Source organism: Mesoplodon bidens, assembly GCF_964165515.1.
Source record: "Mesoplodon bidens genome assembly, chromosome: 2".
In the NCBI taxonomy this organism is placed as follows: domain Eukaryota; kingdom Metazoa; phylum Chordata; class Mammalia; order Artiodactyla; family Ziphiidae; genus Mesoplodon; species Mesoplodon bidens.
This window is the reverse complement of record NC_138177.1, coordinates 51,238,366-51,263,885: the sequence shown is the minus strand read 5'-3', so window position 1 is coordinate 51,263,885 and position 25,520 is coordinate 51,238,366. Positions and strand designations below refer to the sequence as shown.

Genomic DNA, 25,520 nt, shown 5'->3' with positions numbered 1-25,520 from the left:
TGTTTCTAACAAGTATCACTCCCAAAGACCACCTTAGAGATCCAGGTACAGGAGGAAAATCTGGCAGCGCTTTCAGCTCCTTGATGTATTCCGCGTGTGAGGATGGGCAGTTCCAGACAAAGGCGGTGGATTCTCACAACTTCGCTTTTATACACCCCTGCACGGCTTTTCCCCTTCTCAGGAATCCACGTGGGTAGGTCACCTAAAGAAATGCCTGCTCTCTCTGTTGAAGCAACAGTTGCAGGCAGCATGCACAGTGTACACGGAATATGAAGAACCAATTGCTTTATGTTGAATTGAGATACACCAAGCCACTGAAAGATTTTTTAAACGAGAGTGACTTAATCAAATTTGCATTTGTAAAAGTATGATCCTGTCTATAGTATAAAGACTGGATAGGAATAAGGCAATAGCGGAGACCAGCAAGGAGGCTTTTGCCATCATCTGGGTGGGGTTTGGTGGTGACTGTGACTGGGCATAAAGTAGACAATTAAGAAAGATATTGCAGATGAACAAAATTTTCTCAGGCATTGGATTTTGGTTAATTTCTTTCTTAAAGTTAGTGGTGAGAAAAAGAAGGAAATCAATAGTTAGCCCGAGGATTCAAAATGAATGGTAGTGCTATTTATTGAAATAAGAAGTATGGGGGAGGGAAAGGTAAGAATTCAAAGATGAGAGAAATGGGAGTGTGTGGTAGGCAGAATAATGGCCCCCAAGATGTCCCCGTCCTATTCCCCACAACGTGTGATATGTCACCTTATGTGGCAAGAGGGATTTTGCAGGTGTGATTAAATTAAGGAGTTTGAGATGAGGAGATAATCCTGTATTATCTGGGTGGGCAACATAATCAAAGGGGTTCTTATAAGAGGAAGGCAGCAGAACAAAGTGGGAAAAGGTAATGTCTGAAGTAGAGATTGGAGTTATGCTGCCATAAGCCAAGGAATGCCAGCTACCTCTAGAAGCTGAAAGAGGCAAGGTACAGATTCTTTTCTGGAGCTTTCAGAAAGAGTCAGTCCCACCAACACCTTGGTCCAGCCCTGTAGTACTCATTTTAGACTTCTGACCTCCAGAATTTTTAAAACAAAAATCTGTGCTGTTTTAAGATTCAAGGTAATTTGTTATAGCAGTAACAGGAAATTAATATGGAGGAGGGAGGGTAGCCTGATCAAGGGAGAGTGTCAAAAGCTTTTTGGATTTTTAACTGAGAAAGTTATGGTCATTGGACAAATGGAGTTTCGTGACAGCCAGGAGGTGTGGGAATGTTCTAGGAAAAGTTTGGGAATATAGGTAGTTTGTTGATTATGAAGCTGGACTTCTAGTAAGGCCCATAAAGAGGACTTCTGAAAAGGAAATGGATGGAAGAGGGTTAAAAATCTCAGGAATTCTTGGGTCTGTTAAGGGAGGACATGTACAATAAACAATAGAAAGATCAGGATTCATCTAGAGGTTTTAAAAAATTTTTGTTGAAGTATAGTTGATGTACAATATTAGTTTCAGGTGTACAACATAGTGATTCAAAATTTTTATTGATTTTATTCCATTTAAAGTTATTATACAATATTGGCTATATTTCCTGTGCTGTATGATATACCCTTGTACCTTATTTATTAATACATAGTAGTTTGTACCTCTTAGTCCCCTACCCCTATCTTGTCCCTCTCCCCCTCCCTCTCCCTACTGGTAACCACTAGTTTGTTCCTTATATCTGTGAGTCTGTTTCTGTTCTGTTATATTCATTCATTTTTTAAAAATTAATTAATTTATCTGTTTTTATTTTTGGCTGTGTTGGGTCTTCATTGCTGCATGTGGGCTTTCTCTAGTTGAAGCAAGTGGGGTTACTCTCCGTTGTGATATGTGGGCTTCTCATTGCGGTGGCTTCTCTTGTTGCAGAGCATGGGCTCTAGGTGTGCAGGCTTCAGTAGTTGTGGCATGTGGGTTCAGTAGTTGTGGTTTGAGGGCTCTAGAGCACAGGCTCAGTAATTGTGGCGCATGGGCTTAGTTGCTCTGAGGCATGTGGGATCTTCTGGGACCAGGGCTCAAACGCATGTCCCCTGCATTGGCAGGTGGGTTCTTAACCATTGTACCACCAGGGAAGCCCTATATTTATTCTTTTGTTTCATTTTTTACATTCCACATACAAATGATAACATACAGCATTTGTCTTTTTCTGTCTGACTTATCAACCAGAGGTTTTTAATATTTTTGTGTATCATGGACCACTTTGCCTGTTTGATCAAGCAGAACCCCTTCTCAGAATTATTTTTTAAATGCAAAAAATAAAGTACATAGGATTACAAAGAAAACTGGTTATACTGAAATACAGTTCTAGCCACGAATTGTTGGAGGTCTGTGGTTCCTAAGACAAGAACTCCAGGTTTAAAAATTAGTAGAAATAAGAGACACTCATTTCAGAAGCAAGAGTCGGAACAAGTCATATGGAGAGTGGAGTAATTCCTCAAATGCTGTAGAGAGGAGAGGGGGGTGAGGGTTGAAAAGATATTGTAGCAGATATTTCAGTAAATATGCTAGCTCTTTTCTCCTCCATGCATAGATATGATTCATCGTGGAGTAAAGACACTCAAGGTTGAAAACTATTCTCTACTCAGTGTACTTTCACTGCTGGAGACCCATGTACACACAGTCCAGCAAACCTATATCACTCAGCATGTACAGCCTTAGCTCACACAAACAATCCAGAATACTGTCTTACTTCATTTGTCCCTTTTATTCAAGTCTCACTTCCTAGTTGAGAAAGGGAAGTGTCCTAGTTGAGAAAGAGCAATGTCACAAAGGCCAGATATGTTCTTAATTTTCCATTCCTTTCCATTAGACTCTCTCCCAAGACTCTACTGCAAGAAACGTCTACTTTGATCACATCATTTACCACACCTCCTTTTTAATACTTTAATACCACTCTATCAAGGATTTGATATTATCCTTTCAAAATATTCTCAACAGAGCAACAGAAAAAGAAGCCAGATCATGGTAGGCCATGGAAAAGGGAATAGAAGATTCAATTCCCCAGGCTTACCTCACATGCTATCAGAATATGCCACTCATTACCACTTCTTTTTACACTAATCTCCTAGCATCTGCTTTCTTCCCTCATATCTTAAAGCTTTTAGCTCCTAGCTCATGGCAAACTCCTCTACTGTTACTCCTGCCATAGTCCTCAGTGATTTGATATTCACAATGATGGTATTTTCCAAGTACCTGGCCTTTCGGCACCTTGACCTCTTCTCTGCCAATGATCTTGTTCTTCCTTCTACTCTGCCACTTATGCCCATGGCCATATCTTAGACCCTGTCATCATCAATTACTATAATCCCTTCATAATTTTGGCCATCCCACTGTCCAACCACCAGTCCTATCCTTCTATTTCACCTCTAGTACCCTGATCCCAACAATCTTTGTATCTCTCAGTACCTACAGTCCATTGATCTCACCACCATCTTTCAATCTCAAACCCCCTTAGTGTCCTCACTTTCACCCTTACCAGGTTAAATTCCATGGTCGATCATTATAATCACTATCTTGCATACAACCTCGGCTTCCTTGCCTTTCTCTCACTTTATCATATTTATGAAATGAACAGTCTTGGTTAGATTCATTTCTCCATAATTTTGCCCCTGTACCCATGAAACTGAACGTGGTTGGAGAAAAACACATATCCATGAGAACTAGTCTGTTTAATGACAACTCATTTCAAATGGACCTTTATAATGCTGCCTTGTGTTCTTACTATAGTTACCTAGTCCATTTACTCTCTCATTCTTCCAAGTGACTATTTCAAATTTTTTATTTTGACATTGAACTCTGACTTCTCCTCCATCATTCTTAGTCTCTGTTTATAGCTTTGCTTCTTTTTTTTTTCCAGAAGAAAAATCAAAGTAAACTTCCACAGACTTCTCTCATTACTTAGCCCCAATACCTCTATCTGGTTTATATAGTTTCCTTATCTCCTCTTAGTATGGTTATACTGTTCACACCCTTATCGAAGGCTAACTTCTCCACTAGTGCACTAGATTCAGTTTGTTCTTACTTGCTCAAAGACATCACTCCAGGAATTCCCCTCTTTCTCCAGAATCATTATTTTCCCCCTTTCTACTGGATTTTACCATAAGCATGCAAACAAATTTCTCCAAATGCAGCAGACATAGTCCCTCTTTGATTTTTGTTTGTTTGTTTGTTTTTGTTTGTTCTGTTGTGTTTTTTTTTTCACCTAATGTTTCTTTTGCTTGGAACACTTTCTGACCAGATATCTATCTGCATGGCTACCTCCGTCATCTCCTTGAGTTTTTTTGCTCAAATGTGATCCTCTCAGTGAAGCCTTCTCTGGCCACTATTTACAATTGCACGTCCATTCAGAACTTCCTTTCCTCTTTCTCTGCTTCATATAATTTTTAAAATTTTACTTATTTTTTTACTTTATTTCCATCTGACAATCTGCTTGTTTTCTGCCTCTCTTCACTAGAATAAAGGCTACATGAGAGAACATGTCCATTTATCACTGCTATATCCCACAACCCAAAACATTGCTTAGCACACAAGAATGATTTCTACAATTGTTTGTTAACTGAATAAATGAAATGAGCAAATCAGCTAAGGTCAACCCCTTTTTCAGAAAATTTGGTGGTAAAGAGAAGGGAGGTAGTTTAAGAGAGAAAGCATGGATGGTTTGGGGAGGATTTGTTTTCAGGTTTGGGGGTGGATATTTGTTGCTTTAACTGGGCCCCTTCTTCTGGAATTGGGCCCCTGATTTTTCCTCTTTTCCACAGTTACATGTGGTTCAGGTGGACCATGGTTTCTCAAATACAACACTATTGACACGTTGAACAGACAGTTCTTTGTTTTGGGGGCTGTCCTGTGCACTGTAAGATGTTTAGCAGCATCTCTGACTTCTACCCACTAGATGCCAGTAGCACTCCCCTCCTCCATCTGTAACAGTCACAAATGTCTATAGACATTGCCAAATGTCCTCTGAGGGGAGGAGGTGTGAGTGCCCCACTTGAGAACAACTGAGGTAGATCAATCCTATCCCTAGCTCTAAGCCTGGACAAGCAGCCTAGGCCTTGTCATCTGCTTAGTTCACTGCTCTCATCCTAGTAAGTGGTTGAAATGGGGACATGTGACCCTAGTTGGGCAAATCAGAGGTAATGAAGGCACTTTTGCAGGAGTTATTGGACAAGAGAAGTTCGTTGTGCTGGAATGCTAAGCTGGCGAGATGTGCGCTTGGCATCGTCAACAAACATTTTGTCAGTTTTTAGGGAGTGTCTATCAGAGAATGAGTCCAGCAAGAAAAAACAGAACCAGGGAATGGAAGAGAGTCCTGAGGATATGATTTGAATAGTTAATTCCCATTTTGACTGAAGCCAGCTGCACACTTGACTTTTTCTGCCATGTGGCATAATAAAATTCCTTTTTGGTTTAAGCCAGTGTGAGATGGATTTCTGTCACTTGCAGCTGAATGGGTACTGGCTAGAACATATTTGTAGGTGGAAAGAAGAACCCAGTGATGAGAGATGGTATTACTGAGGGAGCAATATCCTGGAAGAAACAGAAAGAGATGAAAAGAGAACTGTATAGTCTGTAAAAAGTGGTAGGTGGAAATGAGAATAAGGATGAGTGGGTATAGATAAGCTTGGAGGTGAAGGGAGAGGAAATAGAGTTATCCTGTGAGGTTTTCATCCTCTGCTATGATAAAGAAGGAGAATAGAGTAGAGATGAAGATATAACAGAGCAGATGGCTTGAGGTGCAAGAACAGATGAGTTGTAGAAAGGAAAATGGTACTGACTGTGAATGAATAAGATACCAAACAGCATACTACTTCTGGGCATATATCCAAAAGAACTGAAAGCAATGTCTTGAAGAGACATCTACACGCCCATGTTCACAGCAGCATTGCAACCTAAATGTCCACTGATGGATGAATGGAAAAAAAAATATTGTATATACATACAGTGAAATATTGTTCAGTCTGAAAAAAAATTCTGACACATGCTACAACATAGATGGACCTTGAGGACACTATACTAAGTGAAATAAACCTGTCACAAAAAGACAAATACTGTATGGTTCCACTTATATGAGGTATCTAAAGTAGTCAAATTCATAGAAATGGAAAGTAGAATGGTGGTTGGCAGGGGCTGAAGGGAATGTGGAGTTACTATTTAATGGATATAGAGCTTCAGTTTTGTAAGATGAAAACGTTCTGGAGATCTGTTGCATAGCAATGTGAATATACTTAACACTTCTATACTTCTGAACTGTACACTAAAAATGGTTAAGATCATAAATTTTATGTTACATGTTTTTTTTAAACCACAGTTTTAAAAAAAAGATGTCAAACAGCATACACAGTCTAAGAGAAAATGGGGAGAGTAAATCTGTGGTAGCCAATGAGCAAGATCTTATTTTCTCAGTAACCGAAATGCTGGAACAGAGAAAACTGACAACTGAATTTAGAGTGTGGAAGGAGAGAATGAGTGCCCTGGGGGAAAGTATTGGCTGGATAAGTCTTGAGGATGAGGGAACTCAGTTTGGGGGTTGAGAATTTGGCTAACATGATGAAGTGGTGGGATCCAGAATGCATAAACATTAAATCAGGAACTCTAAAAACCCTAAGACTATGTCTGTTATTCAAGAGTTCATTGACTCCAGAAAAAAAAAAAATTCACATAAGGCAAGTGTTTTTCTTTAAAGACAACATTTATTTGAATGATGAATGTACACATTATCAAATGACATTTTACAGGCAACTACAGTTACTTCAGGATTAAACTTCAGAATTAAAACTTGACTCCCATAATTTAAAAAAAATTGTGCAAATTGGAATTACTGAGTGATTATGCAAAGGTAAAGTATATACGATGAGAAAAACTCAAACCAAGCAGAAATAAAAGTGAAACGTTTAACCATATCAGAGAAAGATACTCCTATTAATATAAAATCAGACTTCCCCCCAAATGTATGCCCATCATAACCACAGGATATGCTTCCTAGTTTGCTTAAATAATTTAAACCACACTACAACCAAAAGTATATGGTAACAGTAAGTACGCTGATTATAAAAAGAAGAGTCTAGACACGAGGACAGCTCTTTTTAGTGCCTTCCTAAAAAAGGTGACAATTTTCAGAGCTATTTAACTGTTTATATCCATAGTCTGGCTCCAAGTATGTCACAGGTGAGGCTTCAAAAAGTCCTTGAAGAGCACGTAGCAGTAAAACTGGGCCTCCATCTTTATCATCAAGCAAATTTTCTTTGTTCTGCTTGAGGCTAAGTGCATACAGGAGCTAAAACTTATGAAATAATCTCACTGATGTTGAGACCATACCAATAGACTTGCTGATATTAGGTTTCTCTCCAACCGATGTTCAGTTGGGTTCCAAGCAACAAGGCATACTGGAATAGATGAATTTCTATTTAGGAGACAGCATGAAAGGCAGTGGTATAACTCAAAGTTTAAATATGAGCATTAACATTCTCTCTATATATACCAATTACAAGTGCTATAAATAATGGAGCATCAAGCCTATGAGAAGGTATCATTCAATTAAGTGGTCCTTCATATAACATGAAGTAAAGCAAATAATAATTAATTTTTATACTGATAAATATGAATAAAAATAAATGAGGGAGAAATTGAAGCAATGGTTTCATTCTCACTCATTCAAATATTCATTCAACAAACATTTAGGTAATAACTTTACTTTGGGCCCCACGGCTTTGGATTTAGAGATCACCCTGGTAGTCTCTCCTGCTCCCTTCTTCTCTTTGGCTATGACCCACTAGCAACAAGTAAGCTTTTCTTCCTCAACTGCCACAGCAGTTTTTCTGTATCTTGTTTATAGCACTTAATCTTACACTATGATATGTATAAGTCTTATTTTTGTTACTAAAATAAGTTCCAAGAGGGCAGAGGTGCTATCTTTATTTTGTATCTTATAGATCATGTAGGAGAAAGCAGCTTGAAGTCAGATTGGAGTTTGAATTCTACCTTTGCTAATTACTGACCCCCCAAGTCTTTGGCCAAGAGAGACTTTTCACCCTGGTTTTCTCAGCTGGGATATTATACGCTCACCTAGGTATAATCTTGGAATAATACACAACTTTTAAAGTTATAGCGAGGGCTAAATGAGATAATGTATGAAAGAGCCTCAGCATACGGCCTGGGCTTAGCAAACTGTCAAAGGTTCACACCCTTTTTCTCCTGGGAACCTCAGGGGGACTCTTCATGTTGCCTGTCAACCTTTCTATACTCCCTCTCATTCAGGCTTCAACTCTCATGGTGACTATTTAATACCTTCTCGTTTCTCCTTAAATCTCTAACATCTCCTTTCCTAATCTCCCTCTCAGCTGATCATTTTTCTTTTTATTCACCAAGAAAACAGAAGCAACAGAAGAGAACTTCCACATGTGCTTTCACCATCACATCTCCCCACCTACCTTCATCTGCACCCATATATTCTACCTTCCCTCCTGTTACTAAGGCCATGCTCCTATCTAAGGTCTACTCCTCTGCTTAAGTCCTAGATCCCACTCCTTCTAGCTTACCCAGATGTTGCTCCAGCAATTCTTCCTTTTCTTTCCTGCCATCATTTTCCCCCTTCCTACTAAATATTCTCTTCAGCTTACAGGAATAGCAGCTATTCCTCCACTCTTAAAAATACTTCCCTTTACTTCTTATTCTTGCCATTACTCTATTTATCTGCTCCTCTTTATAGAAAAACTCCTTGAAAGAGTTAATATCTCCGATTTCTCTCCTTCATTCTCTCTTAAGGTCACTTCAATCAGCTCTAATTTGCCTCTTTCCTCTACACCAAAACTGCACTTGTCAAGTTCACCAGCAAATCTTGTGCTGCTAAACACAATGGTCAGTTTTCATGACTAATCTTTCGCAATCTCTCAAAAGCATTTGCCAGGGTCTATCACTCCCTCCTCATTAAAGTTCTCTCTTTGCATGAAGCTAGAACACCACACTCTGGGGTTCTGTCCTGTATCAGAGCTGCTTCTTCACTCCTGTGTTGGGTCCTCCCCACTCCATGACTCCTAATGTTGGAGGATCCAGGGCTCAGCACTTGGACCTTTCCTCTTCGCTAGCCTCTTTCACACCCTTGCTGATCTTACTCGGTTTCATTATTCTGTACATCCATATACTGACAAGGCCCAAATTTGTTTGCCAAGCCTGGTCCTATTCCCAAAGCGCTGACCTGTACATCCAGCTACCTTTTCGGCACTTGTACATGGATGTCTATTAGATATCTCACACTTAACATCTCCAAAGTGGAACTCATTTTTCTCCCCAGTCTTGCTTTTCATTCTCAGTTGTCTTAATTAATGGCAATTCTGTCCTTCCAGTTTCTCAGGCCAAAAAACCCAGGCATCATCATAGACTCCTCCCTTTCTCTCATATCCTGATACAAACTGTCAGCAAACTCTACTGTCACCATCTCAAAATTGCATGCAGAGGGCTTCCCTGGTGGCGCAGTGGTTGAGAGTCTGCCTGCTGAGGCGGGGGACGCGGATTCGTGCCCCGGACCGGGAGGATTCCATATGCCGCGGAGCGGCTGGGCCCGTGAGCCATGGCCGCTGAGCCTGCGCGTCCGGAGCCTGTGCCCCGCGGCGGGAGGGGCCACAGCAGTGAGAGGCCCGCGTACCACCAAAAAAAAAAAAAAAAAAAAAAAAATGCACGCAGAATCTGAACTCTTCTCACCAGCTTGTTGGTAGCCACTCACAATTTATTGGAGTTCTGTGATAGGGTCCACGGGGATTCCCCATCTTCCACCCGTGGCTACCTACACTCTCTTCTTAACACAGCAGTTAAAGTGATCATTTGCTTCTCTGCTTAAAACCCTCCAGTGGTTCCCATCTCAGAATAAACACTAAGCTCATTACAATGACCTAGCATACTCTGTAGGGTCGACCATCCTCACCCTCCTCCTGTACCTCTCTGGTTTCATCTCTGCCACTCTCTCCCTTGGTCAGTCCATGCAAGGCCACACTGCAGCAGGAACACACCACCTTATTATGATCTTTGCACTTACTGTTCTTTCTTCCTGGAATGCTCTTTCCTTTATAAGGCTAGCTCCTTACTTCACATTAGTCTTTGCTCAAATGTCATTTTCTTAGTGAGGACTTCTCTTCCAACTACCCTGCCCTATCTATCCCCTTTCCTGCTTTCTTTTTCTCCACAATACTTATCATGTTCTTATTTATCTTATTCTTTTTTTTTTTTTTTTTTCTGTATGCGGGCCTCTCACTGTTGTGGCCTCTCCCATTGCAGAGCACAGGCTCCGGACATGCAGGCTCAGCGGCCATGGCTCACGGGTCCAGCTGCTCCGCAGCATGTGGGATCTTCCCGGACTGGGGCACGAACCCATGTCCCCTGCATCGGCAGGCGGACTCTCAACCACTGTGCCACCAGGGAAGCCCTATTTATCTTATTCTTAATTACTCTGCTATTTATTTAAATATTTGTTGAATAGATGAATAAATTTTAACAAAAACGGACATAGTTGGCAATGTGAAGTAGATAAGTTAACAATTTTTGTGCATGATTAGTAAAGACGTGCAACAGAACCATATATATTTAGTACTATGCTTAGTGATAAATTTAAATTGAAGGAAATTTTGACATATAAATCAATAAGAATATTTAAAATTTTGTTAGATACCAGTTTGTCTTCTGATTAGTTTGCTAGCTTGTATGGATCACCAGAGTATACTTCCAGTGTTTCTAAATGAATGTCTTCTTTATGGCTTGTATTTGTATAGTAATTGCTAAATGGAAGAAAAAAGAAAAAAGAAATCCTTTACTCATTGGCCATGATTACTATAAAGGTGTAAAAGTTGTTTTCTTTCCATAATTCCCAACACCAGGTAAGTACTTTTCATGGATGATTTCATTTTATTGTCTTAAATATCCTATGAAGTAACCCCCATTTTTTGGAAAAACCCATAAAAATAACTTGCTAAGCTGCTAAGTATCCAAGACAGAAGTTGATATTAGACAGTACTCTGAATGACTAATAACTATGACTCCCAGATTGAAAAAAAGTCATAAGCTTTCATTTTATAATATGATCATAAATTTATCTTTAGGGAACCAATCTTCCAATCTAACTTAAAAAGAAATTTTTTAGATTTGATGTTTAATTCAAAATCCTTACATAGTCATGCAGTGCTAAAAGATTTAAATGATTTTGAAGACATTTTTACTTTTATTCTTTGAAAGCACATGTACTTTACTGTGCTCCTAAAACTCTTTGCCAAAATTAGCAAAGGACAATAAAATGTGATTGTACTACCATATAGAACTCTGAGATAAAGTAATACAAAATTATTGGGGAAGAAATATTACTGTTGAGGGTACTTACAGCCTGTCACTCACTATCATATTTAAGAGGTCAACTTACATATTTAAGGGGAATATACATTAAAATTATTACAAAGTGGTAACTTTTAGGTTAATGTGAGATTTAGGTTTTATTAAAATATCTTAGAAGACAAGAAAAAAAATAACATAGTCTCTTCTTCACGTGTTTGGATGACTTTTTAAAATATTTAATTTTGTTACTAGACATCAATTTTCGAATGATTCATTACTCATCTTGCTTACAAAAAGTATTTAAGGCAACTCAAATGTCTACATCAAGTATCAGAAACTAAATTGAAGTCAGTTAGAAAATGGAAATAAAACAAGTGAGTGATGCTTAAGAATTTAGTTTAACATATATGTTTGGTTCATATCAACTGAGGCACTTACATATAGTATTTGATAAAAACATGTTAATAACCTTAATAATCAGACTAGAACATTATGAATTATTTGAGCTTGTAGGCATTCCCAAAGTTTTCAAATTTTCCTACACATGCAATGCTCTGATAGCAAACTTAGTAGCAGGAAGGAAAGACATAGAGACTGCATTTTCTATTTTACTTAAATTTCTATTTAAATTACCCTTAGCTAAAATTATCTTCTAACTTCTTGTGAGGAAAGCCTTGCAAATGACATCCCTAGTTTTGTTTTGAGACCTTTTTCTATCTTGAATTCTGTGAAACTATTTTCCCCTTTCATCTTACTTCTGACTGTTCCTTCCCCTCCTGCCTCTTAAGCATTACTGTCCTTCTGAGATCTGTTCTCATCCCTATTTTAATCTTCTATGTTCTGTTTAGTACCAAGGCTTCAATTGTGATTTAAATGTCATCTACCTGAGTCCAATCCTCTCTCTTGAGTCCTACGTCATGGGTGCCTGGAAGTAGCAGGTCAGAACTGAACACATCATCTTTCCCCACAAACATGTCCCTCTCTTCTTTTGATGAACCATTGGATCCACCCAGTGACATCTGCTTGACTCATCCTTTGTGTCCCCTTCTCCCCACATTCATCAATTCACTAAATCCTGGAAAGCCTATCTTCTTCATAGTGAAGGTATTTCTTACATCTATTCCATCCTCTTGAGCCCCACCACTGCTGCTTTGGTTGACAGCCCAGTACCGCCCCTTCTTTTGAAAATGCAAATCTGAATGTATTGTTTCTTTGCTTAAGATTCTACAGGATAAACACCAATTCCTTGTCATCCCATGCAAGGCTTTTGATGATCTAGCTCTTGACCATCTTTCCAGATTTCCCCAAGACTGTTAAATTAAACATTAGTTCAATGAGATGTTAAAAGCATTCATTATATGAGAAAAAAAAAGTTCTGCAGTCCAACTAGTTTGAGAGATTAGTTTTTAAAAAGTTAAACAGGCATCTTTATTGTAGGACTTTAAATATTCTCATGGTCATTGTAAATCACCATGAGAAAAATGGAGTATGAAGTATTTCCCAATCATTTTTGGTCAGAGAACACTGTTTCTCCTGAAATCATTCACAAAACCAGGGTTATGTGATACATACCCTGATAAACACTACTGCCTAAAGTACATCTCAAATGTAGACCCTTGCGAGACCAACTGTGCTCAGGCCCTCCCAGGCTTAGAGCAAACTATTCAGGTTCAAAGATGCCACTATTACATAGTTTCAATGTAACCCCTCCATGTCTGATGCCTGCACTAGGCATTATAGAACTGTGAACAGTGTAATCAAATCATTTAGATAGATCCAAGTGACTTGGCCTGTTAAAGTAGTTTTGCTGGAGTTTGTGAGTGACATGTTTAGGGTGACATGACTTGGTCATCCCCCCCTGGAAGTTACCTGAGATTTGGTAAGACTTCACATGATTATCCTCCCTAACACTAGCATGTATGGAGACTTAAGAACCTGAGCACATGGAACATTTCCAGGCTGATACCTGATGATATCATTTGCTAAAAATCTATCCTTTGCACGTATCAGAATATTCTGTAATTTCCACCAGATTTATGTGGTCAGAGGGGTCTTTTATGCCACTCCTCCACATAAACCTATGCCACATCACACATACTATTTTCCCAGTCATGTCAACTGCTTATGTAGTTCTCATAATATATGATGGAACGACAAGCCTCTGGGTCTTTGCTCAAACTGCTCCTTCTACCTGGAATACCTTTCTCCCCTTGTTTACACTCTCTTGAGATGCACCTGAAATATCTCCTCCTCTATGGAAACTTTTCTGATCAAAATTCCCAAGCACTGTCCATTTGATTGTGTCCTCACCAAATATCACATCACCCGCTATGGCAACATTACTTTATGGATACACATGTTTTTTAAATAGAATAAATTAAAAATAAAATGTAAAAGTATGTCTAATTTCTGGTTAATAAAACATAACAAAATATAGAAACCTAGTAGTATATTTAAGGAGTCACGAAAACAGCCAAGTGAGAGAAAAGATTACTTGAACAAATAGAAAGGCCTAGTAAATTTCTGAATGGGAAAGCATTACAGAAAATGTGCTAGTTTTCAATGGTTAATCTATAAACTTAAATGCAATCACAGCATATCTGTTTTTAGAAAATGACAAATCATCTAAAACTCCTGTAAGAACAAACAGAAGAGAGAGGAAAAGCTTAAAAAATTATAGTGAGGGGGTTCTTGCTTTATCAGATACTATAATAGTAGAAAGCTATACTATTTAAACACAAAGTGGTTTGTGATAGAATAGACAAATCAATACAACAACAACAACAAAAGAATCCAGAAACACAATACATCCAGATAGGTTAATTATCTGACATATAATCAAGTTAGAACTAACCTTCTAGAAAGTCATTTGGCTATATTTACTAAGCATCTAAGTGTTCATACACTTCCCTAGCAATTCTAGGAATCTAGGCTAAGGAAATAAGGAGGTGTGGAAAAAGTTTCTTTAAAGGTGTTTCTCATATCTTTATTTATTATCAAAATAAATGTGGAAGCAACCTAAAATTTCCACAATATAGATACATATAATAGAAAAATATGCAATTAAGTAGGTAAAAAGAAAACATGATTTAATAAAAAAAAATCTGTACATGAGGCTAAACGAAAAAAAAAATTAAGGCAGGAGACTATAAGGCCAAAATTTCAATTTTAAAAAGAAAAAGAGGGGCTTCCCTGGTGGCGCAGTGGTTGAGGGTCTGCCTGCCGGTGCAGGGGACACAAGTTCGTGCCCCGGTCTGGGAGGATCCCAAGTGCCGTGGAGCGGCTGGGCCCAGGAGCCATGGCTGCTGGGCCTGCGCGTCCAGAGCCTGTGCTCTGCAACGGGAGAGTCCACAGCAGTGAGAGGCCCGCATACCGAAAAAAAAAAAAAAAAGAAAAAGAGAAATAATATAAGAAAACTGATCATACCTGTATAGGAACGTACCAAATGTCTGCAGTTGTTATGACTGGGATTTTTTTCTATCTTCTAGATTTTTTATTATGTATAAATAAACATAATCTGATCTGAATAAACACCATTCAAATAAAATTAGTTTGTTATCTTTTAAGTTCTTACAGAAAGGACCTTCTATTTAACACAAGATACCTTATTGCAGTTATCCCATTGCAGTATTTATTTCATTTAACTTGTGCTTCTGTGTTTAGTTTCAGGCAAGAAGTCAAAATCTTTTGTGCGTTTTGGTCAAGCATGCGTTGAACTTACCGTTCTCTGTGTTTTAATATCATGCGTAAGGTGATAGCACCCAAGCAGAAAAGAGCTACTACCCCTGCGGAAAAACCTAGAAAACAAAACAGAGTATCAAATGCTAGAAAAATGTGACCTACCTTGTTTTGAAGTGACTGTGGGACCTATTCCTAGTGGTGGGGAAAATGTTATGTGACTTTTCTACTTGTTCTTCAGCCATATAAATCCTGAATTCCTAAATCATCATATATGGGCCTAAAGTTTTGGATTCAATCCAGTCCATATTTAATCTAAAGGACCAAGCATTTGACCACAGGGTTCCAGTCAAGTTTCTGTTGACCTTTTCTGTTCTTTTCAGTTTTATCAGTAATATTCTTGTCACTGGGGTGAAATTAGGAGCTCAGGACACCAGGATCCCATGACTTTGCATAGCAACATTTAACTCTCAGTTGTGAAATATATTTTGTTACTGCAGAATAAGCCAGCCTACTTTGATAGTAACCAAATCATGCAAAAGACCAAGAGTTAAACTAAATTTTTGGTAAACTTAACTTTCAATTTAAAAACTGGGAATAGCTGTTCAAGTCATTTATTCCATGCTATCCAAAAGTGACAGTTTGTGATGTGAAGTGCACATTAAAAGATCCTTAAAACACTAAAAAAAAAAAAGATAACTTCTTATGAGTTAAAATGAAAAAAAAATTAACAGTCAGGATATAGGACCTCAAATTTTACATACATTTTAATAAATCACCATTAGAAGCTTTCTTCAAGTATTTAAGAAAACTTACCACAAATGAGAGGAACAAGTGAACCTAAGGAGAATACAAAATCATGAAAATATTAGTGTAGTTGCATGGTTCCACATATCTCAAAGTCCCCTGGTAATGTCCCAGAAATTAATCTCAGCCCTCTCCTCTCTAAGTCTACTTAAAAAGAGGTATTGGAACCCTGAATTATACCCACTCTTTCTTTTTTATATATATATAAATGTATTTATGTATATATTTATTTATGGCTGCATTGGGTCTTCGTTGCTGCGTGCAGGTTTTCGCTAGTTGTGGCGAGAGGGGGCTACTCTTCGTTGTGGTACACGGGCTTCTCATTGCAGTGGCTTCTCTTGTTGCAGAGCATGGTCTCTAGGAGTGCAGGTTTCAGTAGCTGTGGCACACGCGGGCTTCAGTAGTTGTGGCTCGCGGGCTCCATAACACAGGCTCAGTAGTTGTGGCGCACGGGCTTAGTTGCTCCGTGGTGTGTGGGATCTTCCCGGACCAGGGCTCGAACTTGTGTCCCCTGCATTGGCAGGCGGGCTCTTAACCACTGTGCCACCAGGGTAGTTCCTACCCACTCTTTCTTCATTTCTCATGTAACAACTTCCTTGGCCTTTACATTTTTTTTCCACCTTAATTAAGTTGGGGTAGTTCATCCATGAAAAAAACCAATAAACTCAACTTTATAATCAGGGATTTCTCAGGTCAGAATGCAAACATTAACTGTTACAACAGGTCGGTTAACATATTTTTGGAGGCCCCTGTCATATTGCTAAGCACTTATAAATCAAGATTCAGCAGTAACAGAAGTCTCAGCAGCAACTCCTTTCAAAATACAGTCTGTCCTCTGTATCTGTGGATTCAACCAACTACAGATCAAAAATATTCGAAAAAGCAAAAAATTTCGGAAAGTTCCAAAAAGCAAAACTCACACTGCGAGCCCAGCAACCATTTACATTGTATTAGGTATTATAAGTAATCTAGAAATGATTTAAAGTATATGGGAGGATATGCACAGGTTATATGCAAGTACTATGCCATTTTATATAAGGGACTTGAGCATCTGCAGATTTTGGTATCCAAGGGGGTCCTGGAACCAATCCCCCTGAGGATACCAAAGGACAACACTATAAGGTTGTTAGTTTTGCACCTTTTAAGTTAGTGCTCTTCTCTCTTTATTTTCTTTCTTTACTTCCCCCATTCTCAGAAAGTCTCACTTTCTCTACAATAGACCACCAATTTCAAATTCATCTGTTACTATACCACTGGTCACAGACCTATGTCAATTTAAAACCCAGAGTCCCTAACATTGAGGGATACTGCTCACTCTCTTCTTTCCAGTGAAACAAGTAGGAGCTGCAGTGAAGCCCTTTGCACTTACTTGGGGATTTGCAAACAGCCAGGGGAGGGTTCCATCCGTGATCTTCCTGACACTGGCTCTGGGGACTGCCTTCTAGGGTATACCCATCTTCACATTCTAAAGTGATGACAGCTCCATACTGATACATTTTTCCAGGCTGAAGCCCACTCTGGATTCCATTTATATGCTCTGGGAAGCTACAGTTCACCTCTGAAATTAAAGAAATCTAATTGAAGCTGAGTCATATTCTGACATTTTACCAAGAACATAGATACTGCCCTTAATGGAAAGGTTTATGAAGCCAATTTAGTTTATTCTCAGTAAAACTTCACTGAAATAACACAAAATGATGTCCTAGGCATAGCCTTTTAGTGTCAGCCATCTACCTCAGGAATGTCCAGGTAATCATACCAGATTACTTTCCTTCTTTGTGCTTTAGTTTCTAAACCAATAACGTTGAATAAATTTTGTGGCTTCTTAGAGAAATGATGAGGGCTGAATGGGTAACATTAAGACTTCTGAATTTTTGTATCATCAATTTTGACTCTTATTCTTCTTACATGTAAATGCTTCCACATTTCTTCTTTCATCTTTTCAGTGTAGGGGCCAATAGTGTGAGATTTTGGATTTGAACCTGACTCTAGGATTTTCTAGCTGTGGGACTTTGTGTAAGTTACAAATCTCTCCATTCTACTGGGACCTCATCTATAATACAGGGATAACGGCACCATTCACTGATATGGTTCTCAGGAGGATTAAATGAGATAATGCATGCAAAGTGTTGTGCACAGTATCTGGCATATGGTAAGAAGTGCACAACTAATATTCAGTATTAATTCATTACTCATATTTCATATGCACTGCTTATGATAATGAAAATGACATTTTGAAACGTTTATAAAAATATACCCATAATCCTACCACCACTTAGAGGAAACATACTCAAAAGATAACTTTACTTTTTATGAGTATTTTGTCAAATGCACACTTATCATAACTGTAACCACAGTGTAAATTCAATCTGTACTTTAGTTGTTTGATTTACATAAAGACTTCAACTTTCCATATTTAAAAGACTACATAAGTGATAGCTCAGATAGAGCCTCAGCCACTTTTCTTCTTTTGCAGTATTTAGATGACTTCATCTATTAATCCAATTAAATGTATTTAATTAAATGATCCAATTAATGCATTTATTTGGTTATTTTAAGTTGAAAGTACCTAACTGAATATATCTATTTGGGACAAATTTTATTTAAAAAATAAGAAAACAAATAAACAACACACCTTTGCAATAAGGGACAGGTCCGTTCCAGGTTCCCTCATGTGTGCAAAGAAGGACTGCCTCTCCTACAAGCAGGTAGCCTTGGTTGCAGCTATACAGGATTGACATTCCAGGAGAAAATCGAGCTATGTCTCCACCAGTATGATTTCCATGGGGGATCTTAAACGGACGTTGACATCCTAAGAAAGCTTAGACACCAATTTAAAAAGATCTTTAATTTAGTACAGAGGAACGCATAGCCAGCAAATGGATGATAGTGATACAGAAAGAAGGCAGGCAACAAGCCAACTAGTCAGTATCCAAAAAATATTCATTTAGCCCAAATCAAACAGTACAGGACAGAGATTTGCATTTCCTACCTATATCATATATGATCTGAAGACAAATGTCAAATGTAAGATAATGAAACATCAGTGGTTACAGCCCACAATTGTAATCTATCAGAGAATAGTGATCTTTTCTTTTCTCTTTAAATGGTAAAAAGGCTGTAGTCAAGGGTCACACCCTCAAATATCTACAGGAGCCAGGAAGTGAAGCCACCAGATATGGTAAGTCACAGAGCAGCTGTCCTTCTAAAAATGGCAGCCACTACCCACTTCAAGATACTGGTACCTTGCAGGAAAGCAGAGGGGGCCCTCACTGTATCACAGCTTCACTGTTTGCCTTGGGTGGTGGAGATGGGTTTCATTTAAAATAAGACTACTGTGCTAGCCAAAGAAAACAGTTTTGAACTCAGTTCTTGGTCGCCAGTTGGCAGCCTCTGCTGTAGATAGCCACTGATAGGGATAAAACTACCAATGATAGCTAAAATTACAAGACAATTCAGTGAGTTTTAAGGCCAGCTCCATTCTCCAGAATACTCAAAGATCCCTTTCTAGCTGGTATCACAGCCTTAAATATCAAATTATCAAGCAATATTACTGCCAAACATTTGCCCAAAATGGTATGTGCATTTTCCCCATTCTAAAGTAATAAAAATAATAAACTTGGGAGACTCCATCAGTTTCGAAGTTAACCATTATCCTTTCATGTACCTTTTTTCAACAAGCTTAGAAAGAAAAGGGAAAAAAAGAATGAGCTGAGAAGATAAGGCAAGGCAGTTATTTTGTAAAATAATATGACTGCCTTAGCTTTTACGTGCTTTTCTTTAGGTGGAATGGCAAGTGCAGATTCAAAACCCTTTTTCTTTATTCTGTGCAACATCCCATATCTTAGTCCTGAAAATATCTTACCCTTTTTGATACAAGTTGGTACAGCGGGCACCCATTTGTTGTCAGTATGACACCTAATCAAGTGACTCCCATTCATGATGAAGCCGGGATCACAGGCAACATGTACTATGTCATTGTGGGAATATGAAGAACGAGTTTTGTTTAGCTTGTATCCATGTGTGACCTCTGGATTAGGGCAGTGAGTCACAGGAGGAGACTTTATGCACTGTGGGGGAGGTCCACGCCAAGATCCACGTCCTTCAGAATCACTTATGCACCGTATACTTTTCTCTCCCAGAAGATAAAATCCTTGGTCACATTCATAAGAGACTTCATTTCCATACAGAAAGTGTTCTGCCATCACACCCCTGTGCCTCCCATTGTTAATCACTGGTGGAGGTTGACAGTGGATAACTGCAGAAGAGATTAGGAAATTCTACTTCAGCTAGTGCACCATGGTGGACAGTCTTCAGTCAGATACAAAAAAACTAAATAATAAAACTATGCAACTGCATGTAGTGCACGTAGCTATTAAGTTATTTAAATTTTAGATGCTAAATTATGCTTTCTTTTAAAAAGCTTTATTAAATTTTTGACTACATGAATAATACATACTCATTCCAAAAAAAATTCAGAAAATACAGTAAGTTTTAAGAAAGGAATAAATACAGCTATGTTCTCATGAAATAGAGAAATAGATCTATATTTGTTATTTTTAAAATTTTGAGCAATCAGCCGGTATATGGCAAATACAGTCATTCCTCGGTATCTGCAGGGGATTGGTTCCAGAATCCCCCATCAATACCAAATTCTGAGGATGCTCAAGCCCCTTATATAAAATAGCATAGTTTTTGCATATAACCTATGCATAATCTCCCATATACTTTAAATCATCTCTAGATGACTTATAATACCTAATACAATGTAAACGCTGTGTAAATAGTTGTAAATAAAATGTAAATGCTAGGTAAATAGTAGCCAGCACATAGCAAATACAAGTTTAGCTTTTGGAAGCTTTCAGGATTTTTAAAAAATATTTTTGATCTGCAGTCAAATTGACTTCATGGATATGAAACCTGCAGATACAGAGGGCCAACTGTACCCATTTCCTACTTGACAATTTTGTTTCCCAATGCTAGTACCATCCAAACACTAAAACATGTTTCTTATGTACACTGAGCTAGAACACATCGACTGTTAAGGTATAGATTAGTTCTGTAGTGACCTGTTCTCTTTAACCCCCTACAACCCACTGACAACTTTTTTTTTTAACTTACCTTCACAAAGTAGAATCTTTTGGAACCAAACCCAATTCTTATCATCTTGACATTTCTGATAAGCATATCCAGTCAACTGGTACCTATAGAAAGATTATAATACATTTTCTCTTCCTACAAATCACATCTCTGAAACCTAGCCTCCTCAAACCACTAATACAGAGGCACTTCTAAATAAGAAATTTGGCAGAAAGGAGTCAAAACTCCTGGCCCTTCAAGTAAGCAAACTGCTTTAGACTTAGAGTTACTCCCAGCAAAGCCACTTCCATGTCAAGAAAGGATTAAAAAGTTAGAGATGTTACTTAGACCTTTGGAACCTCACCATCTCTGTTAGTGTGACAATGAGGAATCTCTAGAGGGAGTCACCAAGACAAACTGAGGCTAGAATTAATGCACAAAGCAAGGTGGAGACCCTTTCTGAGAATGAATCACACTTACCCATCTTGGCAGGACATATTAACTGGTACCACGGGTGAACCAACTGGAAGCTCTTGAAGACCTTCTTTCAAAGGTTGGCATGGTGCTTCTAGAGGAGCAAAGTTGGAATTACTTATACATGCCTGATATAAAAGAGAAAGACAACTCAGGAACTGAAAGTACCTTCACACCGAGGGGCAGAAGGACTCCAATTTCCTGAAGGCATACAGTGAATGGATCTGTTTCCCACAAGCAAGTAGCCAGGATCACAGGTGTAGTCTACAGTCATCCCAGAGAGAAAGAGGACCCTATTTCCACCTGTATGCCGACCATGGTGGAGCCCAGAAGGTGGCTGACAGCCTAAAGAAAAACTTTCCATATAAATACCAACAAAAACTCAAGAACACTAAGTATACAACATTTGACAATAGACAGTCTGAAACTTTTAAGCCAAAGATCATCAAGCTCTTATTCATTACTGAGTGCCTTCTGCTCTTTTGAAGGAACACGGAACCTTAAAAAAGATCCTCTCAATTATCTACCCTGACTGTATCCCAGATCCAAGGGAGCATTTGCACAAAGAATATATACAACAACACACATAGACTGTTTTGTTACAGAATGGAAGAAATGGGACAGTAATCTATGCCCCCTTGCTTTTTTCCATAACTCTAGCTTTGGGTGGGAGATAATAAACAAGAATAAACAAGTAAATACCTCATTTTTCTCTCCACTGAGTTTTTACCTTTTTCACAAACTGGTATTTCAGGATCCCAGGTGTTATTGGCTTTGCAACGAACCTGACTGCTGCCCTTCAAAGCAAATCCATTATTACACTTGAATATCACACTGTCATTGTAGGAATATGGGGCTTCCTTGCTAGATATCTTGTATCCATTTGCAACATGGACATGTGAGCACTGAACAGCAGGGAGGGAAAGTTTACAGAGAGGAGCGGGGCCACTCCAGATGCCCGTCTCTTGATCATTGCTTGTACAACGGATGGTGCTCTCCCCAATGAGGTTGAACTTCACTCCTCTCTCTGGCCCAGGGTTACATGTGTAAGTGACTGTGGTACCATATAGGACATCTGAGGAACTCCCTGTGTGTACTCCATTGTAGATAACAGGGGGTGGTGGGCAGGTGATATCTGGAAAGATGAAAAGTTACTGTACAATTCTGTTCCAGTATTAAACACCAAAGAAGAGGAATGAGGCTGGTTATGAATCTTTCGTTATCAGGTTTCTTGAAGGATATGGGTGAGATGTGATGATATGCATTCTATCAAAACTCATTATTACGCAAAATTCAGTTTAAAAGATTGCATAGGAAAGATTTTTGTAATGTGTTAAAAGTGAAGATGTAGATCAATATCATATTGTGAGGCAGTAAAGTCTGATAGCAAATTATTAATTAAGAAAAGAATTCTTTTTTAAATAACCAATAGGTCAATAAAAGTCACAGGGGAATAGAATTAAACTTTTTTGAGATGGTACATCTTTTTGCTGCGGTGATATGATAGGCTAGCCAAGAATATTTATTGTTGATTGAACATCTACTTTTTGACAGGCAATTGTCTCATCTGCAAAGGAGGAATAGTACCATTTAATTATAATAACTTTGAGGTCTGCAGTTTGATGCTAATGTTACAGATAAGAGGCTAGAGTTCAGAGAAGCTACATAAATTGCCCCCAGTCAATAAGCAGTAGAAATATAATCTGAGTTCAGATCCCACACCAGTTCCCGTTCTCTCCACTAAACTACAGTGTACCAAAATTAAGGATGGTGGCTCATATACTCATTGACCTCATTACTCTTGTTCTCCCATATCACAAAAGAGAATCAGTAACTAAATGCATTTAAATTAAGTGATTGCTGGGCTTTGAAGTAAAAGAAAGCAAAACTATGCAACTATAACTGTTGACAAAGTGAATAGAATGGAATCTAATATTCTTAATCCCATAACATGCCTAAAACAGAAATCTCACAGGATTCTAGACCCTCTGTTATTCATATTTATAGATCTCACATTACTCAAGATCCTTTGTTATTTTTCTACTCACCTTTACAGAGACGAATCTCCATAAACCAAGGAATTGTGCCTTGGCACTGCTGATAAACACTCTCAGCTAGCCGGTACCTAGGGAAAAAGAGTCATGACATTTTGCCATATGGTGACCACTAACCTAAGCAAGAGCTATTGGCTCAATAGCAGACACATTACTTTCAGTACAGGAATCAATAGGAACAAAAACAGAACCAGCATCAGCACGACCCGCCCATTGCACAGCATAGTTTCCATTAATGGAAAAATAGTGATCAACACTTCCATGAACATGTGACAGGGGGGTCTTTGAGATAAACTCCTACACAGAGCTTGCAGTGTAACTGATAAGCCAGACCTAGTTCAGACTGAGACAGTCCTCACTCACCCTTCATCACAAGAAGAGTTGACATCTGGTCTAATAAGTTGGTTCTTGGGTTTTTTAAAGACTTGCTTTCCTATAGGTTCACATTCTGCCACTAAGAAAAGAGAGGAGGATGAGAAATCAACTCAAGGCAATCTCAAAACCAAAAAACATCAACGTTCAAAGCCTGGAACCTTTGCATGTGGGGGCAGTGGGTATCCACACTCCCTCAGAGGTACAATGTATGGATTCTTCTCCCACCAGCACATAGCCAGGGTTGCAGGTATATTTTATGGATGTTCCAGGGTCAAAGTGAATCATGTGTCTATCTTCCTTTTGCCCATGGAGGATTTTAGGAGGAGCTTGACAATCTAAAGGAAAGACAGAGAATTTTTCTTATGTAAACAATGACAGAAAGAAACTGAGCCAAAGAAAGTGACATTTATGCTACAATTCCACTCTGGTGGCCGTTGTACAGTACAGAAGTAATCTTGCAGCCCAATTCTGGGTAATTTTAGACCAGTGGTTGTCAATTTTTTTTCTGCATTTAGGCAGCTGCAGATTTTTTTTTCCATTCCCACTGGGTGCTCCAATTCCTCTGTTGTACAAGGAATCATCTTGTACATTTCTAATGGGAGATTCTGACCTATCTGTAGGGTTATTTTGCTGAAGTCAAAATCACTTTTCTTTTAAGAAATCACGGTTAAGACAAACATTTTTTTCCCAGTTGTTTTCCCTTTAAAGAAATAGGCAACTTAGTGGTCCCTAATGATTTCCCCCCACCAAGGATAATCCTACAAAATGAATGGGAGACAGTGTTTAAAAAGTCTTCTGTATAATTTATCTTCACTATATTTTGTAAAATTGAGGGGACTGGAAGTAGGAAAAGGCCCTGCTGAAGTCCATAACCCCTTCTCTAATGCTTCAGAAGGATGAATCAGTGGCACCTGTTCCAAGCACTGGAATACCCACCCTTTTCACAGACTGGTACCGATGGTTCCCATGTGCCTTGGGCGTTACATCGGATTCCCTTGCTGCCCTTCATGGTGAAGCCAAATACGCAAGCAAATACCACAGTGTCATTATAGGAATATTGATCTTTCTGGCCAGATGATATTTGGCCTCTTAGGATCTGGGGAGGTGGACACCGAACCTCAGAAACAGAAAGTTCACAGCGTGGGGCAGGGCCGCTCCAGGTCCCAGTCTTCTGACTATCAGTGGTACAACGGATGGTTCTCTCCCCAGTGAGAATGAAGTTCACTCCTTGCTCTGGGCCCCGGTCACAGGTGTAAGTGACTGTGCTTCCATACCGAACATTCAATGAAGAGCTGCCCGTATGTCTTCCATTGAGAATAGAAGGAGGTGGTGGGCAAAGAATTTCTAGGAAATTACAGAGAGAGATGACAAGATTCCAACTGTACTACAAACAAAGAATGTCTCAGGTGTTGCTACATGCCACTCTCACATCCTGGGTTCAGGGACAGTAATATTGGAAACTGTAATGAATCTGTCAAAGCGGCTATAGCAATATAATTCAGAAAGTATGATTTAAAACTTTATTCCTGAATATATCTACTTTGCTGATCCTTTGATTTCTTTTACCAAGTATATAATCTCCTTTATGTGCATGGCCTGGCTGGCAATTGTACATAGTTTTCAGAGAAAGAAAAGCTCAGAAACCCTGTTTTACTTGAGTAAGCAAGGGACAAAGAGGTAATTCAGGATGTTTCAGTGAAGAACATATCCCTTAAAGATCTAAAG

The 25,520-nt window shown here is 38.7% G+C and overlaps 1 protein-coding gene across 1 annotated transcript in view; it reads right to left on the bottom strand.

The window, feature by feature from the left end:
* Positions 1 to 6,727: 6,727 nt before the first annotated feature.
* Positions 6,728 to 25,520, bottom strand: part of CR2 (complement C3d receptor 2) — a 36,339-nt gene continuing 17,546 nt past the window's right edge. The window contains exons 6-20 of the mRNA XM_081223574.1: positions 24,732 to 25,139; positions 23,954 to 24,130; positions 23,784 to 23,874; positions 23,415 to 23,491; positions 22,097 to 22,501; positions 21,535 to 21,711; positions 21,373 to 21,460; positions 20,935 to 21,017; positions 19,679 to 20,071; positions 18,449 to 18,634; positions 17,183 to 17,371; positions 15,823 to 15,846; positions 15,050 to 15,125; positions 10,676 to 10,781; positions 6,728 to 7,403 (exon numbers count right to left, since the gene is read on the bottom strand). Of these exons, the coding sequence (XP_081079700.1) occupies positions 10,691 to 10,781; positions 15,050 to 15,125; positions 15,823 to 15,846; positions 17,183 to 17,371; positions 18,449 to 18,634; positions 19,679 to 20,071; positions 20,935 to 21,017; positions 21,373 to 21,460; positions 21,535 to 21,711; positions 22,097 to 22,501; positions 23,415 to 23,491; positions 23,784 to 23,874; positions 23,954 to 24,130; positions 24,732 to 25,139 (2,465 nt within the window). The 3' untranslated portion in view covers positions 6,728 to 7,403; positions 10,676 to 10,690. The remainder of the gene's footprint in view (positions 7,404 to 10,675; positions 10,782 to 15,049; positions 15,126 to 15,822; positions 15,847 to 17,182; positions 17,372 to 18,448; positions 18,635 to 19,678; positions 20,072 to 20,934; positions 21,018 to 21,372; positions 21,461 to 21,534; positions 21,712 to 22,096; positions 22,502 to 23,414; positions 23,492 to 23,783; positions 23,875 to 23,953; positions 24,131 to 24,731; positions 25,140 to 25,520) is intronic.